The sequence below is a fragment of the Chelonoidis abingdonii genome, chromosome 1 (assembly GCF_003597395.2).
Source record: "Chelonoidis abingdonii isolate Lonesome George chromosome 1, CheloAbing_2.0, whole genome shotgun sequence".
Lineage (NCBI taxonomy): Eukaryota > Metazoa > Chordata > Testudines > Testudinidae > Chelonoidis > Chelonoidis abingdonii.
The window spans coordinates 235,731,685-235,750,541 of NC_133769.1; the positions used below are offsets into that span (position 1 = coordinate 235,731,685).

The 18,857-nt window shown below is 41.2% G+C and overlaps 1 protein-coding gene across 1 annotated transcript in view; it reads left to right on the plus strand.

Moving 5' to 3' along the window:
• The window catches only part of ARHGAP6 (Rho GTPase activating protein 6), a 553,715-nt gene that overhangs the window by 435,113 nt on the left and 99,745 nt on the right, over positions 1 to 18,857 (plus strand). The window contains 1 exon segment of the mRNA XM_075060558.1: positions 10,074 to 10,233. Within this exon segment, the coding sequence (XP_074916659.1) occupies positions 10,074 to 10,233 (160 nt within the window).

Here is an 18,857-nt window from a genome sequence, read left to right on the forward strand (position 1 = left end):
ATATTGAATTACAGGTTTCTAAAAAGTTGAGTGATCCAACATTTTATTGTAATGGATCAGGTAAGAGAAAAAGTGGACATGAATAGTGTAGATATAATCGTTTTTAATGCAACTGAGTTATAGCAGGGACTAAATTGGCAAATGCAAATTGTTTTCATTTATAAATTTATTCTGCTAAATAGAGATGCATAAACAGTGCACAGATATCCCTGTATATAAGTACACACAGCAGTACACACATTACTAACTCATCCAATCTTATTGTGAGTCTTGTGATATTTGATGTTTTTCTTAAAGGCCCAACTCTTGGAGTCATGAGATTACATGAGAATCTTAGCTTTCATTTTTTTAATAATTTAAATTTCTAATCCAGGTGATTGCAGATAAAAACTTGAAAACATGAACCCTTGGGCTCAAAAGCCTGAAAATAAATAAAGAACTCCAAATGTACTCATTTTAAAATCTCATGACTTTTAAAACTTGATTTTGGCAGTATTGTGCACACACATGATAAAAGCAGGTTAGCTAGGTTCTGTTTGTACGGGTTGCCAGTTCTTCCCCACTGAATATAGTAGTATTGGAGATCATCCTACTTGCTCCAAGAAAGATCTTGGAGTCATTATGGATAGTTCTCTGAAAACATCCACTCAATGTGCAGTGGCAGTCCAAAAAGCAAACAGAATGCTGCGAATAATTAAGAAAGGGATAGATAATAGGACAGAAAATATCATGTTGCCTCTATATAAATCCATGGTACGTGCACACCTTGAATACAGTGTGCAGATCTAGTCACCTCCTCTTGAAAAAGATATATTGGAATCGGAAAAGGTTTAGAAAAGACCAACAAAAATGATTAGGGGTATGGAACGGCTTCTGTACGAGGAGAGATTAATATGACTGGGACTTTTCAGCTTGGAAAAGAGACAGCTAAGGGGAGATATGATTGAGGTCTATAAAATCATGACTGGTGTAGAGAAGGTAGACAAGTGTAGTTTACTACTTCTCATAACACGAGAATGTGGGATCACCAAATGAAATTAGTAGGCAGCATGTTTAAAACAAATAAAAGGAAGTATTTTTTCACACAATGCACAGTCAACCTGTGAAACTGCTTGGCAGAGGACGTTTGTGAAGGCCAAGACCATAATAGAGTTAAAAAAAGAACTAGATACGTTCATGGATGATAGGTCCATCAAACGCTATTAGCCAGGATGGGCAGGAATGGTGTCCTTAGCCTCCATTTGCAAGAAACTGGGAATGAGCGACAGGGGATGGATCACTTGATGATTACCTGTTCTGTTCATTCCCTCTGTGGCACCTGGCACTGGCCACTGTCGGAAGACAGGATACTGGGCTATATGGACCTTTAGTCTAACCCACTAGGGCCGTTCTTATGTTCTTATGCAGCCTTTGATGCAACCATCCTGTAACTTTTTATTGTATGCAAAGTTGCAGTAATAATAGCTCACCTTATGCATTATCCACATTTATTTTAAAATATCTGCCTTTCTGATCTGGAGGCATCACATTTTCTACCAATTTTACTGCTACTCCAGGACAAGTAAAGCTGTAAACACAACATGATCTACATATAATTGTATTTATTTAGGAGAATTTATTAAAGTAGCACTGGCCAGATTATTTAGGCCTCACATTTTATATAGCTAAAATTAATCTGATTAGACTAAGGGAGGAGAAACAAACTCTTCCGTATACTAAATTTAATTTTAGGGTTTTGTGTTTTTTGTTTGTCTGTTTAAATCTTACCCTGTCACTGAAAAAGTTTAAAGACCCAAAAAGTGAGCACCGGTCTTGCTGTGTCCACTAAGCCACAAAATGTGTACATCTTCTGCTGGCTCTGCAAGCAGCAATAACCAGCCAATACTGTCTCCAGAGTTGAGACCATGTTATCAGTGGTGTCAGGGCACAAAGGTATGCAAGCCAATTTCAGAACAAGCAGAATTTGTTATGTCCGTGTTTCTCATATGGTTTCTTATTTCTTCACACAACGCACAGTAAACCTGTGGAACTCCTTGCCAGAGGATATTGTGAAGGCCAAGAGAATAACAGGGTTCAAAAAAGAACTAGATAAGTTCGTGGAGGATAGGTCCATCAGTGGCTATTAACATGGATGGGCAGGAATGGTGTCCCTACCCTCCGTTTGCCTGAAGCTGGGAATGAGCAACAAGGGGTGGATCACTTGATGATTACCTGTTCTGATCATTCCCTTGGGGGCACCTGGCATTGGCCACTATCAGAAGACAAGATACTGGGCTAGATGGACCTTTGGTCTGACCCAGTAGGGCTGTTCTTGTGTTCTTATGGTGAGCGAGGACCCACAGAGGTTGAAGAGTTCACATTACTAACATTTTAAAACGGAAACTTCACCACTTTTACATTTAATAAAGAACTATTACCCAATTATTATGGACAAAACAGTGCCATTAAAAATTCAACATTTGCCAACACCTTCTAAACAGAAGGGATCTAAGGCCATGTCTAAACTAATGAGTGTATAGTGCACTGCTGTACTGCTGTAAGATTGCTTATATAGCCGCTCTATGCCAACGGGAGAGAGCTCAACCACCTCCATGAGCAGCAGTAGCTATGTCAGCAGGAGAAACTCTCCCACCGATATAGCACCATCTACACTGGCGCTTCTGTTGATGTAACTTATGTCACTCAGGGGGGTGTTTTTTCATACCCCTGAGTGATATGGTAATGGAGACTAAGGCACTATGGCTGTTTTCCTGCTTTAAAGGTAAAGACATAACAATGGTATTTCAGATACCCCGGTTTGGAGATGATTGATAAATACTGACTTTCATAATGGTGACCACTCTCTCTTATTCTGAAAGTAAAGTATGTGCTTTAGTTGTATGCGACCAGGTTCAAGCTTCAGAAAAATGACGTCAGATAATGTATCAGCTTTGATGTATTGAAAAACATCAATTCTGTTGTTACAAGAGTGACTCAGATAATAATGATGAATAACCATTCAAAGCAGGGGGCAGCCCTATGAAGAGATGAATTCTCCCATCTATTGCAATGGGCTTTCCTGGCTGAGCCAGCTTTGTTGAATTTGACTCATTGTTTTGAAATTTATTATTATAAACAAATATTAGATCCGACAAGAGGTTCACAAATATTTGGACAGTTCAGATCAAGGGTCACCAATGTAGTGCCCACGGGCACCATGGCACCAGCCAAGGCATCTAAGTCTGCCTGCGTACTGGCCGGGGGATGGGCATCCGCCGAAATGCCACCGACAAGCAGCATCATCCAGCGGCATAGCAGCCGAAATGCCGCCGATTTTCGGCGGCAACGCCTCTGGGTGACGCTGCTTGTTGGCGGTACTTTGGCAGCAATGCCTATTGACGTTGCCGCTTGTCGGCGACATTTCAGTTGATGCTCGTCGGCCGCCACGGTCCTCTGTGGCTTGTCGGCCGGCGCCCACCAGATGAAAAAGGTTGGGGACCACTGGTTCAGATGGAGTCTTCAGAAGCCTTGAATTATCTTTATGCTAAGGCTTAATAATAGTAGATACAGGCTGTATCTATTTTACATCATAAACAGTTTTGTCTGGAAATGGAAGGACCATATCAGAAAACTTCTCAATTATGCATTTAGCCCATAATTGCCCTCTGTGATGAAAATGCTTTTACTTATAAACTTGAAGAAACAACTTGGAGCAGTCTGATGACTTTGGGAAATCATGGTAAAAGACAGTGGGAAATCACTTTTCCCCTTGTCTGGGCTATGCTCCAAAATCCTTCTTTATTCTTATACTAATGTTAGTGGGACACTTTTTTTTCCTGATGACTGAAAGTCAACAACTATGATATTTATGTATCCTGGGGCTCGGTCGTGTCAATTTGCTTAGTGATGTATTTCTGGTGTGGGTGTGAATTCATTCTCCTCTGTGGGTGATGTTAGCATTCCAGTATTCTACACATGTTGTCTTGCTATGAAGAACTTAGCAACGTCTATCCTGTGTCCATCTGATTTCAGTTGGCAGTTCAGAGCATTTAGCAAGAGAGGAAGATAACTCTGAGTGTGTGTGTGTTTTAAAATTGTCACATTCAAACTACTGTTTGAAAACAATTGACAGCTAAAACAATAGTTTGTAAAGTGTGATCTTTTGCCAAATCTAAGGGCTGGTCTACACTAGAGGAGGGATCGATCTAAGATACGCAACTTCAGCTACGCTATTCACGTAGCTGAAGTTGAAGTATCTTAGTTCAACTTACCTGGCTGTCCTCACGGCAGCAAGTCGACTACTGCAGCTCCCCCGTTGACCCTGCTTACTTCTCCTGCCGAGGGGGAGTACGGATGTCAATTTGGGGTTCAATGTATTGCGTTTAGACGAGACACAATAAATCAATCCCTGATAGATCGATTATTACCCGCCGATCTGGTGGGTAGTGTAGACGTGGCCTAAGAGATTTCCCTAGCTGAAGATACAGAATATTAGTCTGTGTATTGTGTTTAGGTAAACTATTTATGTAGCTCCATAGGGTGAGATAATTCAATATCAGCACAGAACTTCAAAATGTAATAATGTCACAAGAAAGGTATTGATTGCAAAGTTTCTGATCATAATGGGAGACGCTGTACTAGGATGTTTATACATGATGTTAAATGTTGTGGATGAAACACTGACTTCATAGAAGTCTATCGAATTTTTGCTATTGACTTCCAGTGGCGTCAGGATTTCACCCTGTCTGTTGAAGTCATTAATAAAGTCAGACTTTCATATTGAATAATAATTAAGAGTCCTGGTGCTTAGTGTATTGGTTTTCAGATCTTTTACCAGGTCTGTTTCTGGGCTATGTAGTATCCCGTAGTTTCCCACATGTTGTTGTTGTTATGCAGTCTCAGCATTCAGAAGGGTTTCCATCATTCCTTGATCTCCCACTATACTGGGGCCAGTTTGGCACCGTGCGCAATTGAGAGCCACTCCAGTGCTCTAAGTAGCACCAGCTTGTAATAGCTCCCAGAGGATGCCCAGAGTTCTGAGCATTCCTCATTGCCCCTTATGCAAGGGGAAGCTAAGAGAGAGTGATGCCAAAAAATAACACTGTCTTTACACCACCCAGTCATTCCTGCACACTTGGAGAATCCCAAAAGGAAAAACTTACGATAGCTTTATGTGCCTAGTGGGACAGAGGATTTCATCCTTAATGTTCATTTAATGCTATAATGGACATTTAGTGATATTTACTTCTCCTTTTTCTTAATTCTTCATTCACTTCCTATTTAATGTCTAGTATTCTGTATACTGATTTTATATGTTAGGACTAAAGTTGTACTGAAATTATTCACTTTCTTTTATGTATTTTTATTGGTCCATACAAATGGCAACAACTGGAAAGTGAGGAAAAGAGGGATTACATGTACAGACATGAAAGCTGAGTCAGGGGGCTATAAACTGTCAAAATCTAAAGTTCCTATGGTTGAAAGGCCTGGAAACAATTTTGGAAGGATTTGAAATAAATTACCAATGTAAGCCAAAGGTTTACATAGTGGCAGTTGTATACTTAGTTTCCCAAGTTTATAGAAGTAATAAAGGAAAGAAAGTTAAAACCGTGTAAGACTATATCTAGCATGTGCCGTGTTTTCCACGGTATAATTTTTATAATGTGCAAAAATATTTAATTATTTTACAGTGAATACACTTCTAAACACTACTATGGTCAGCGAAGCATTGGTAGTTCAGGAGAATAACCAAACCAGCATAATTGCTTTTGATCTTAAGTATCTCAAGTGGACTTGAACAAATGACCAATTAAAAGTACAGCTGATAGTAACAGTCTTTGTTGTATACCCTGTAACATAAACATGGCAGGGAGTAAAGCCATTCCCTATTACAATAATGCTGTAGTATAAAATCCTCATTCTAATCTTATATCAAAATTATTATTTACAGTTTCTAGTATGACTAGGGGCCACATCCGGCACACTGTGCACACCTCAGATTCCTGGTGGTTGCACTTGCTACATGTTTTAAACGCATAATCTATTGCTGTAGGCAATTAATAACCTAAATCCTAATCCTGGATCCCTTGAAGAATTTGTCAGTGAGACTCAGAAGTTTCACCACAAAAAGAAAACCACCTCCACGAGAGGCGTACAGCTCTTACCGGTGATGCTTTGGTGGGGATGTGCAAGTGAAGATATTTTCTTCCTCTTCACACAGCTTTTAGCCTTGGGGGTATTCCACAGTGCCCAAGTGACCACTCTGGCCAGCAGCTCTGCTGCCAGGTAAACAGACATCCACTCCTACCCCTGTAATACCCTGGGAACTTTGGAGCAATGCTGAGCTACTGGAGCTGATCAGTGTTTGGGGAGAGGAGGCTGTGCAGGGACCCAGGAAGCCCTGAGATCACCACCACCCCCTTTCCACAAGACCCATTGTCAAAATGGAGAGAGCTGCACTGTGGGATAGGTGCCCTAGGGTGCTGCTCTCATCTGCAATGAAAGTGCTGCTAATGTTGACACTCTCAGACGCCTGAGGAATTAAGCAAGTACACAAACCAGCCCTTTACTTTCAGCGCAAAAACTCTGCAAGTGTAGGCATACCCTAAGAGTGCCTTTTGCGTGCATTGGCTTAATGCACCTTGGAAATGTGCTAAGCTAAACACCCTAAGGGCACTTTCAGTGTGTAAAAGAGTGTTCACTTGGAGCATTAGTATGGAGTAGCTAGTGTGCTTTAAATTCACACCATAGCTTACTGTGCACTAACATCTTCATGTAGACAAACACTTTATAACAAATTAAGTAAAGTGTGCATGCATATGTATGTGTAAGGTATACATATTCAACAGCAAGTAACTGAGCTAAGGCCTTGGAAGATGCTCAGGGTAGGGAGAGAGGAATCTTCCACAGTAGCTGGCTGTGGTGCCTCTCCAAGGAGGCACTTCACCCAATGGCTGGATCACTTCAAGTATGCCTCCCCATATGGATGGGAGTAAAATAGGTTGATATGTGCAGTTTTCCTAGCCTGTCCATTCCCTCTCCCCTACATGGCCCTGGTCTGCAGTACAGGAGGCACTCACAGAGCTGTGCCTTACACAGTGTGTATCCCAAGAATCTTATCCCCCTCCTTGCACAGCAGACTTGCCCTTGTTCTACTCCCAAGGTCTGTCTCTGCAGAGGCAAAAGTTGGTCCTAGTAGACAGTTATATTTGATAGTCTTGTAGGAAGTCTGAGAAGATGGTGGTCAATACTTCTCATTCTTAGTAGTAGAGTCCTGCATGTATACAAAATATATATCTGTGGATGTGGATATCTGTGGAGCTGCAGGAATCGCAGGAACCTCTACCAAGAACCACAGCGGGCAGCTCCTCTAGCATGTCTGTACCACCCCCAGCCCTGCCAACTGGGGTGGGCATCATGCTCACTGGCAGCTGTCCCTGTTCGCACTGGTGTGTTCAAGATTTAGAGATTATAAAGCCACAAATTACCTTTGTGATCATCTAGTCTCAGCTCAAACAACTGGACCATTGTTTTTAATTTGGTCAGAATTTGTTCAAGAACCAAAGGAATTCTTTCTGCCCCAATGCCACTAAAATGTCCACTTAGACTTTGCTTCCATTGTGAAATTTTAGTCTGAATTTCATGGCTAAGCCTGAAGCAAATATATATACTTCACTATTACTCATTGACAAACAAAATTACTTACTTCATCATAATGAAATATTGGCCTATGGACCAATATTTTAGATTCATCACCAAAGCTGGGAGACAGAATAGCTAAATCTGTTGATTAGATTTCCTAACTCTGTGGGTATTTATTGAATATATAGCATTTTGTGTTGTATAGTTGTATTTATTTTAACACATGTTGATTAGGACTGTTTAAACAAATGTTTAGAAACTTGTCATTCAATCAGCATAAACCTAGGCATGACATACCATGAGGAGGAGAGGGAATATGTAGGGAAGAGGTTTGTTTTGTTGGTACAACCTCTTCAGACCCACATAAAGGGATCAGCACTTTATGGAAAATAAACCATGGATTTTAAAGAGTCCAGTGAATTCTCTATGTGTTAAATTGATTATACCGGAAAAACAGTATGAAATGAGTATACAAAAAGTGCTGTTAAATGCCCAAAGAAACAAAACTTGGGAAAATCAGTTACTCTCCTCCTCCACACCACACCACACCCCGGGTTCTTTAGGAATCCTAATGTTTTTGCAACAGTAATAGGTAAATGTTTTCAGGTAGAAATTATGTGGTGGGCTTTTGTTTTGTTTTGGGTTTCTTGTAGGGCTGTCGATTAATCGCAGTTAACTCATGCAATTAACTCAAATTAATTGTGATTAAAAAAATTAATCATGATTAATTGCAGTTTTAATCACACTGTTAAACAATAGAATACCAATCAAAATTTGTTAAATATTTTGGATGATTTTCTACATTTTTTTATACATTGTATTGTTGTAATTTAAATCAAAGTGTATATTTTTATTACAAATATTTGCACTGTAAAAATGATAAAAGAAATAGTATTTTTCAATTCACCTCATACAAATACTGTAGTGCAGTCTCTTTGTTGTGAAAGTGCAGCTTACAAATGTAGATTTTTTTTGTTGTTGCATAGCTGCACTAAAAAACAAATGTAAAACTTCAGAGCCTACAAGTCCATCCAGTCCTACTTCTTGTTCAGCCAATCACTAAGACAAACAACTTTGTTTCCATTTACAGGCGATAATGCTGCCCTCTTTTTATTTACAATGTCACCAGAAAGTGAGAACTGGGCATTTGCATGGCACTTTTTGTAGCCAGCATTGCAAGGTATTTATGTGCCAAATATGCTAAACATTCATATGCCCCTTCATGCTTTGGCCACCATTCCAAAGGACATGCTTCCATGCTGATGACGTTCGTTTAAAAAAAAAAGAGTTAATTAAATTTGTGACTGAACTCCTTGGGAGAGAATTGTATGTCCCCTACTCTGTTTTACCTGCATTCTGCCAAACATTTTGTATTATAGCAGTCTCAGATGATGACCAACCCATGTTGTTAATTTTAAGAATACTTTCACTGCTGATTTGACAAAATGCAAAGAAGAGATTTCTAAAGATAGCTACACCGCTTGACCCAAGGTTTAAGGATCTGAAGTGCCTTCCAGAATCTGAGAGGAACAAGATGTGAAGCATGCTTTCAGAAGTCTTAAAAGTGCAATAATCCAATATGGAAATTAGAGAAGCCGAACTTCCAAAAATAAAAATCAGCCTTCTTCTGGTGGCATCTGACTCAGATGATGAAAATGAACATGCATCAGTCCGCACTGGCTTTGGATTGTTATCGAGCAGAACGCATCATCAGCATGGATGCATGTCCTCTGGAAGGTGGTTGAAGCATGAAGGGACATATGAATCTTTAGTGCATCTGGCACGTAAATCTCATGCCATGCCACCACATCAGTGCCATGAGAACACCTGTTCTCACTTTCAGGTGACATTGTAAACAAGAAAGGGACAGCATTATGTCCTGCAAATGTAAACAAACTTGTTTGTCTGAGCGATTGGCTGAACAAAAAGTAGGACTGAATGGACTTGCATGCTCTAAATTTTACATGGTTTTATTCTTTAATGCAAGTTTTTTGGTACATAATTCTGTATTTATAAGTTCAACTTTCATGATAAGGCGATTGTACTACAGTACTTGTATTAGGTGAATTGAAAAATACTATTCCTTTTGTTTTTTTACAGTGCAAATACTGTAAAGTGAGCAGTGTACACTCTGTATTCTGTATTGTAATTGAAATCAATATATTTGAAAATGTAGAAAACATCCACAAATGTTTAAATAAATGGTATTCTATTGTTGTTGTTATTGCGATTAATCACAATTAATTTTTTTTATTGCTTGACAGCCCTAGTTTTTTGCATAGATTAATTGATTCTGGGAAAACAAAGATGACATTTCAAAAGTCAGGACTGTCCAAGAAGTGAATTTTTAAGGAAAAAGTGCTGTGTTGTTTTTCTTACCAATAAAGGAGAAGGGTATGTTTGTTTAACCTGTGCATATGATGCTTTATGTTTTTCCAATTGATTTCCTGTAGGGTGACTTCACGTGGAACAGCATGTCAGGACGCAGTGTTCGGCTGAAGTCAGTTCCTGTTCAAAGCCTTTCGGAGTTGGAGCGTGCCCGACTACAGGAAGTAGCTTTTTATCAGTTGCAGCAGGACTGTGACCTAGGTTGTCAGATTACTATTCCCAAAGGTAAGGCTCCATCAATTATTTCTATTTAGTAGGGTGAAAGTTTAAACATCTGTTTGGTAAACCACAAACTACATGTCACAGTAACATGGGAAGAAAAATATAGTATGTTGGTCGCTGCTTGGCATGATCATATATTACATTTTTCCTTGATCATAACAACCTCGTTGTAAGTTATTAAGATCTGCAAAGTAACTAGTGATTTTGAGTGCCTCAGTTTATGAGTATCCAACTGAGAGACCTTAAAAGGTCCTAGTTTTCAGAATTGTAGAATCATCAGATTGGAAGGGACCTTGAGAGGTCGTCTAGTCCAGTCGTGGCAGGACTAAGTATCACCTAGACCATCCCTGACAGATGTTTGTGTAACCTGATTCAGATACTGAAGTTTTCCTAATATCCAACTTAAACTTCTCTTGCTGTATTTTAAGCCCATTGCTTCTTGTCCTATCCTCAGAGGTTAAGAACAACAATTTTTCTCTGTCCTCCTTGTAACAACCCTTTATGTACTTGAAAACTATTATGTCCCCTCTCATTCTTCTCTTTTCCAGACTAAAGAAACCCAGTTTTTTCAATCTTCCCTCCTAGGTCATGTTTTCTAGACCTTTAATCATTTTTGTTGCTCTTCTTTGGACTTTCTCCAGTTTGTCCACATCTTTCCTGAAATGTGGCACCTAGAACTGGACACAATACTCCAGTTGAAGCCTAATCAGCGTGGAGTAGAGCAGAAGAATTACTTCTCGTTTCTTGCTTACAATGCTCCTGCTAAATACATCCCAGAATTTTGTTTGGTTTTTTTGCAACAGTGTTACACTGTTGACTCATATTTAGCTTGTAATCCACCATGACCCCCAGATCCCTTTCTGCAGTACTCCTTCCTAGGCAGTCATTCCCTGTTTTGTATGTGTGCAGCTGATTGTTCCTTTCTAAGTGGAGTACTGTGTATTGGTCTTTATTGAATTTCATCCTGTTTACTTCAAACCTTTTCTCCAGTTTGTCCAGATCATTTTGAATTGTTATCCTCTCCTCCAAAGCACTTGCAACCCCTCCAAGCTCAGTACCATCTGCAAACTTTATAAGTGTACTTTTTGTGCCATTATATAAATCACTGATGAAGATATTGAACAGAACCAGACCTAGAACTGATCCCTCTGGAACCCCACTCATTATGCCCTTCCAGCATGACTGTGAACCACTGATAACTACTCTGTTGGAACAGTGTTCCAACCAATTTTACACCCACCTTATAGTAGCTCCATCTAGGTTGCATTTCCCTAGTTTGTTTATGAGAAGGTTATGCAAGACAGTATCAAAAACTTTACTAAAATCAAGATATACTACGTCTACTGCTTTCCCTTTATCCACAAGGCTTGTTACCCTGTCAAAGAAAGCTATCAGGTTGGTTTGACATGATTTGTTCTTGACAAATCCATCTAACTGTTATTTATCACCTAATTATCTTCTAGATGTTTGCAAATTGATTGCTTAATTATTTGCTCCATTATCTTTCCGAGTACAGAAGTTAAACTGACTGGTCTGTAATTCCACGATTTGTCCTTATTTCCCTGAAAGTGCGTTCTTAGTGCTAACTGAAAATCAGGCCCATTTGAGGAGTCTTAAATTGGGCACCCAAACAGTGACATATCCAGAATCATTAGTCGCTTTTGAAAAATTAACCTATTAGCTCAACTTTTCGTTGGGTGCTGTAAGGTGGGGGACTTCAGAACTGAGATGCTGTGTACCCTTGTAAAGCATTGTCTTTGTTACTGTGGATCAGATCTAAAATCTATTGAAGCCAATGGAAAGACTACCATTTCCTTCAGTGGACTCTGAAGGCCCTATACATCTACAGACCTGTTTAGCTGTTGTTTTCTTCATGTTTTCTGCACTTGTTTAAGGGATAAAAAGAAGCATCTAAAGTCACACCTTTAGCTTTATTCAACTCAAGATGTTGTTCATAGATATGGCAGCAGCACATGCGTAGGGATGCCACAGGACCAATTTTTTGATATATCAAAGCTGGTTGAAGTTAAACAAAACACAAAATGCCACTAATCAATACAAATAATAAACTGTATATGAACAAGATGAAAGACATCAGCCTGGCTTTTCTTAAAATCTTACAGAAGTTGCCTCAAATCCCTGCCCAGGTTGATAAATCCAGAATTACCAGCAACACCAGAGCAGTTTTGCATGAGTATGTCATCAGATAGATACAGTCAGCTTCTCTGAGTACCACCACAGCTCCCTTGCCCTCTCAAAAAAAGATTTAGGGATATGAATATAGTTTTGCAGATCATTCAGATGATACCACCAACACTGCAATATTATCTGTCTGCAGTTCCAGTGGTAAAGAATATAAACCGAGACAGGAAATGTCATCCTGGACTTCGGAGTATATATTAATATTCAAATACCTTGAGATGTTTCAGTTTGGAAAATTAGCATCTGCATAGTACTCTTGTTCCTTGCTCACTATTACCAGCAAGGAATGCTGTGAAAGTGCAGGCAGCCTTGTGAGCAGCTGAAGTGATACCTCGTGGAATTGCTAGAGCTTCTGCATGCCTACCCTGCTGCAATTTCCTGTGCTCCTGTGTAAGGTCTACAGATGGTGAGGAGACCCAACCAACTTGGTAATACCAGGCATTGGAGAACGTGAACTCTGGGCACTGCAGATTGAGAATCCACAAGGGAACAGCTTTTATCTGTCTCTATGCTGATGTTTACACAGAAACACACACTCATTAGTACATACTTACCTATAAGTATATGTATATATAAGTGTGTGTGTGTGTGTGTGAGAATTTATGAAAAGTCTTTATTGATTTAAAAATGATGATTGCAAAGATAGAAAATGGTATGCTGCTCTTTGGTAGTAGATCTCAAACTGCTTTACAAAGGGAGGCAAGTATCAATATTCCCATTTTACAGAGTGGGAAACTAAGGAACAGAGAGGTGAAGTGAATGGTTGCCCAGCAGGGTATTGGCAGAGCCAGGACTAGAACCCAGGTCTCCAAATCCCAGTTCAGTGCTTATTCTTCTAGGTCACATTGCCTCCTCCTACAAACAACCTTCCACCATTAGGATGTGAGTTCAATCCTTGAGGGGACCACTTAGGAATCTGGGGCAAAAATTGGTCCTGCTAGTGAAGGTAGGGGGATGGACTCAATGACCTTTCAAAGTTTCTTCCAGTTCTAGGAGATTGGTATATCTCCAATTATTGTGGGGAGGGATAGCTCAGTGGTTTGAGCATTGGCCTGCTAAACCCAGGGTTGTGAATTCAATCCTTGAGGGAACCATTTAGGGAATTGAGGTAAAAATCTGAGGATTGGTCCTGCTTTGAGCAGGGAGTTGGACTAGATGACTTCCTGAGGTCCCTTCCAACCCTAATATTCTAATAATAATATTCTATGAAAAATTACCATGGCAGGAGAATCTGTGCTTCAAACAGCAGCCCTCTGGGATAGTTTTTTTTCCCTCCAGTGTCCATGTATATATGACATTTACCTCTACTAGTTACACTGAGGTTAAAAACTACCTGTGCCTTGTATCCATTGGGATTTTACATTGAGATAGCTAGCTCAAGTTAGTCACTGCAGTGTAAAAATGCACCTATTTTTTTGCAGTGAAAACATAGCCTGAGAGTTATTTGTCGCTGCCTATCCACCCTAGTATATTTAAAAAAAAAAAAAAAAAAAAAAAGAAATTTTTTTAGACCAGATTTGCCTTTCCTGCATCTATTTCCTGCTTGGAGTGAGGGGCTGCTGTTATTGCTCAGATGATGTCACTTTCAGAGAGACAAGGTCTCAACTGACTCCTCCCTAGGCTCAGATTCAGTAGACCAGAGGGTAGTCAATAGGTGGACCATGGGCCAAATCCAGATTACCAACACCTTTGAGTGGACTGCAAAGATCAAATGGGCTGATGCCAAGTGATGGTTGGAGCCATGTGGCGCCATGCCCTTTCCCCAACGCAGGTCTCCCTCACCAGGGGGCAGATGGATGGGCCGGCCCGCAGGGCAACTGTCCCCAGGCAACTGCTTGTGCAGGTGCATTCCCTGCTCCTGGAGGAATTCTGCACTACTGCATATATGCAGAATTTATGTCCCCTGCAGATTACTTTGCTTCCCCACAGAAAAATGACTTTCTGACAGGGAAGCAAAGGGAAGCCACAAGAGCAGTCATGCGACCCTCCCCAGCAGTATGTTTTGGGTACTGGTCCTGGCTGGGCTGGAGAGGATTATACTTCCTCTTCCCCTGCACAGCATCCAGGACTGTGTCAGACCCACCCCCAGATTTTTCCCCCGGCTGCAGGAAGCTCTGCAAACTCTCCCCACTTCTTGCATTCGTCGTTCCTCAGCTGCAGGTGGAAGGATCACTGTACAGGATACTGCTGCCCATCCACTCAAACCCCCGTGTATCCAGAGCGTCCTGCTGAGCCTCAGACCCGCACCCAGAACCTCCCCTACCGAGCCCCCCTGCCCCTTCTCCAAGCCCCAACCAGCTGCACCTGGATCCCCATCCCACTGAACCCCACTCCTCCAGCATCTAGACTTCCCCACTAACCCCCTCCCCACAGACCTACCGAGCTCTATCCCCATCACACCCTTCTCCTGCTAACCTCCAACCACCTTCACCTGGACCCCCCCTCCAGAGTCCAATTACTATTGCACTCAGAACCGCCCTCCCAAAACCCTTGTGCATCCAGATCCCCTACTGAGTTGCCCACACCCAGATTGCCCCACACAGAACTCTCACAACTCACAGCTGGATCCCCCTGCACTAAGCCCCTCCACACTTGGATATTGGCGGGCTGAGTCTGCCTGCCCATACCTGGTGCACCTGGCATAGAGGGACAGGGCTCTTGTGTGTTTCTGGGTCAGACCCGATCCTTGCACTGTGTCAGGGTTGGGTGCAGCCTCACTGCTAAGTCTGTGACCCAAGGGGAGCTGCAAAGTGGTCTCCCACCTCTGTGCAGCCAATGGGCTGTGCTCCCCAGTGCCATGCTGGAGCCTCCACATTTATTTGACAAATAAAATTTGCAGAATTTTAAAATATTGAGTGCAGAATTTTTAATTTTTGGCATAGAATTTTTAATTTTTTGGTGCAGAATGCCATCAGGAGTAATCCCCATGAGGCAAGTGGGCCATGTGGGCAAACAAGCAGGTGCTGTTGGGGTGGTGGGAAGCTGGTGGGTGATCGGTGGGTTGGGAAGAGCTGGGCCACCCAGCCTGTCAGGGAAGCAGAGCTGCCATGCACCTCTTGGCCAGTCGCAGGGCCTCAGAGTCTGTCTGAGAGGAGTGACAGAGCCAGGCTCTGGCTCCCTGCCCTGGGGAGGGGGAGAGGCCTGCTGAGAGGTGCAGACTGATGGGCTGCACCAACCGCTTTGCCACTGTGACAAGGAGCAACACTGCTCCCTACCTCAAGAGTGAGGCTGCACATACTCCTGCCAGCATCCCCCAAATGCCCCCGCCCAGTACACACACCTCTCCTGCATCCCCGAAATACCCCTCCCAGTACATGCACACCCCTCCAGCACCACCCAAATATCCCCTCTAGCACCCACCGAACTGTACGCTCCCCTTCAGCTCTTCCCCTCCTCCCCAACTCCGCCCTGGCCAAGAGTGTCCTTTATTGGGGAACTTGAAACATAGTTACCCTAAGCTGGGTAGGGAGTAATATGCCTACAATAATTTTATTTGACAAAATCAGAATTAATAGTCTTTGTAAACTCAAAACAAATTCAAAGCTTAAACAGTTGTCTGAAAGTGTTTTAATACTAATATTTCCATCTATTTGACATTTTAGCTATGTGCTTTCTCAAAGTCTCGGAGGTAATTTATTATATCTTTCTTGGAGGTTATGTAGTGGTTTGATTCTATTTTTCGTTTAATGCACTAAAAATATAAGCAATAAGCCTTGGGTGCTATGCACAGCATTGAATGCGTTTGTTGAACAGGGGCACTGACAGGGTGAAAAATGTTTCTCTGGAGTCTGGACCTTGACTATACCTTGGCCAAGAAATTTGGACTCTTTGACAAAAAATAATTGACTATGCCTGCAGTAGACCATCTCTAGTCAGCGATCCACTTAATGTGGTAAAAGTAAAGCATGTTCATAAGTGCTTTGGTGAATAGGGATGGGCTTGAACATGTGTTGAACTGTTTTCCTAAACTGGGGCCTTATAGATACCTGAGATGTGGGGGGCAGTGAAGGATCTCCATGGTCTGATTGCCACAGTGGGGAGCAATGACCCTCCATGTCCTGTATGATGAGGGAGAAGGAATGCAAGAGGGATGAGGGGGAGAGAAAGCCAAGCATGAAATCACTTTAAAGTGCATGAGTCTGAAAGATATCTTGAACAGTCTTAAAGTAACCATCTTTGGTGCACAGTAATCTACAATTCCTGTGAAAAGGAAAATGCAAAAACCAAGAAGCAGCCAATGTAGTGTCATGTGAGATTGGCCAAATGTGAAGTTAAAAAAGCCAAACAAACCTGTCATGCAAATAGAGAAGAGAGAGGGAGCTAACCAAGAATATACAAAGACAGTTAAGGCTCGCAGAGTAAAGAGTACATCAAGACAGCAACATGATTAAATGATAGCTAAGTGGATTAAGGAGAATAAGAAGGACTTTTACAAATATCAGTGGGAATGGAAACACTGGGGTATGTTATGGTAGATGGTAAATTCCTTGGGGGCAGTAACTGTGTAGTCCTGAACAAAGAGGCTTCAGACTTAAAGGGGAATCTGGGAGTTAAAGCAATAGAGATAACATATAATAATTAATGGAGAGAAAGCTAGCCCATTAATACATTAAGAAGATGAAATTGATGGTAATTCTAAAAACTATCAACGTATTTATAACGCACTCCAATGTGTAATCTGAGCACAAATGGCTAAACTATTGAAATGCTTTTTGTAATTGGTCTTTAACAAGATAAGTAAGGAGGAAATATATGGGCAATTAGAAACTAATGAAGCTTGCATAAATACAGCTGCTGAAAAAACCACAGCAGAGAGAACCCTGGAAAAATGGAATACTGTACTGTGTACATACTAGCAAATCTGAATGATGTGCATTTGTTTCATTGTTTAATGTATTGAAACACTCAGAATTTTTTTGTGAAAAGTCATGGAGAATTGGGGAGAGTCCTACCAAAAATTACATGTAATCACAATTACATGTAGCTGAATTTTAGTAAAACAATTTAAAGTCACATGAAAATCTCATAAAGAATTCCATTTGGCTTGGATGTGTGCATTGTCACGTGGATTGAATGCCAGCTGAAGGCCTTAAATAAAGACTAATGATATATGGCAATATATTGAGTTGGGGGAAGGGCCAAAGTGGAGACTACTAGGTTCAGGCGTTAGGGTTTTTTATTTTTATTTTTGTGTTCCCCCCCCCTCCCCTTTCTTTCTTTGATCTAGCAAGCTGTAAAGAAGCAATTGATCAAACTAGTTAGTCTGGACTTTTTATTCTGGTGATCTTCTACTTCCACTTTAAACACACACGGTTTGGAATGGAAGAAACAGTGCAGGGACTTTAATTCTGGAAAACTGCTTGGGCTCTATTTTGCCTCAAAGGCACAACTTCATCTCAGAGAGTCCTAGTGGGAGCTCCAGGATCCATTGTACCTGAAGCAGAAACAGCCCCTCCCCAAGGTCTGTGAAAGAGCAGTCACTGTGCCCTTATATAAGAGGGTAAGGTATCAACTGCCTTCTGGGACCAGCCATCTCTGCTGCTGCAGTTTGCTAGGGTAAAAGCATGGCTCTTCAATTCCACTTTGCTCTTTCCTTTGCCTCACTGTGCTTTGCCCCTTCCAGGGGCATAAAGAAGGAAAGGTCCCATATGCCCTCTTCACATGCACTTATGTACCACTCAGGGCCAGGCATAAACTTGGCATCTTTGGGTCCGATCCAGTGCCCATTACAGTCAGTGAGAATCCTTCCATTGATTTCAGTGGCATTGAATCCGGCTTTTTTTTTGGAGAAATTGCCCTGTGCAAATGGGCCAGTATAAAAAATATTTTGTCTTGTACTTTTTCCTCTATGCCATTGATTCTTCCCTAAACTAAATCTATGACATCACAAATAGGAAATGTTTTGTTTGTAGAGTCTACAAACAATACTGTGGTATGAAAACTAGTTGATGTTTTCACAGAATTTTGTGCAGAGTCAGATGAATAAGTCCCTTGGCTGCCCCCAAATTGCTCAATTATATTTCTTACTGGTAATGTGGCTGCATGCCATAATCACATAGGCAACATAACAGCGCAGTAAACATCTCAGTGCAATTAGGCAGATCGTGTTATTACCATGATAACAATCCAGCTGATTGTAGTCAGTTTTGAAATTTCATGTTACAAAATGAAAGAGGCATCTGGGGAGACAAAAACTACCCTCTCTCTGTGTGTATGTGCAGCAAAATAAAAACCATGTATCAAACTTTCCATCACATACAGTGTTCCCTCCAATATTCTGGAGATGAACTAATACAACTATTGGCTTGTGGACTGAAAAGTCAACAGTGGCATAGAAATGGCGCCTTGAATTCCACAATTCTGCCAACAGGGTATCTGCCCCCAGGCAGAGCACAGAGCAAGAGCACAATAGAAGCAAAGCACTA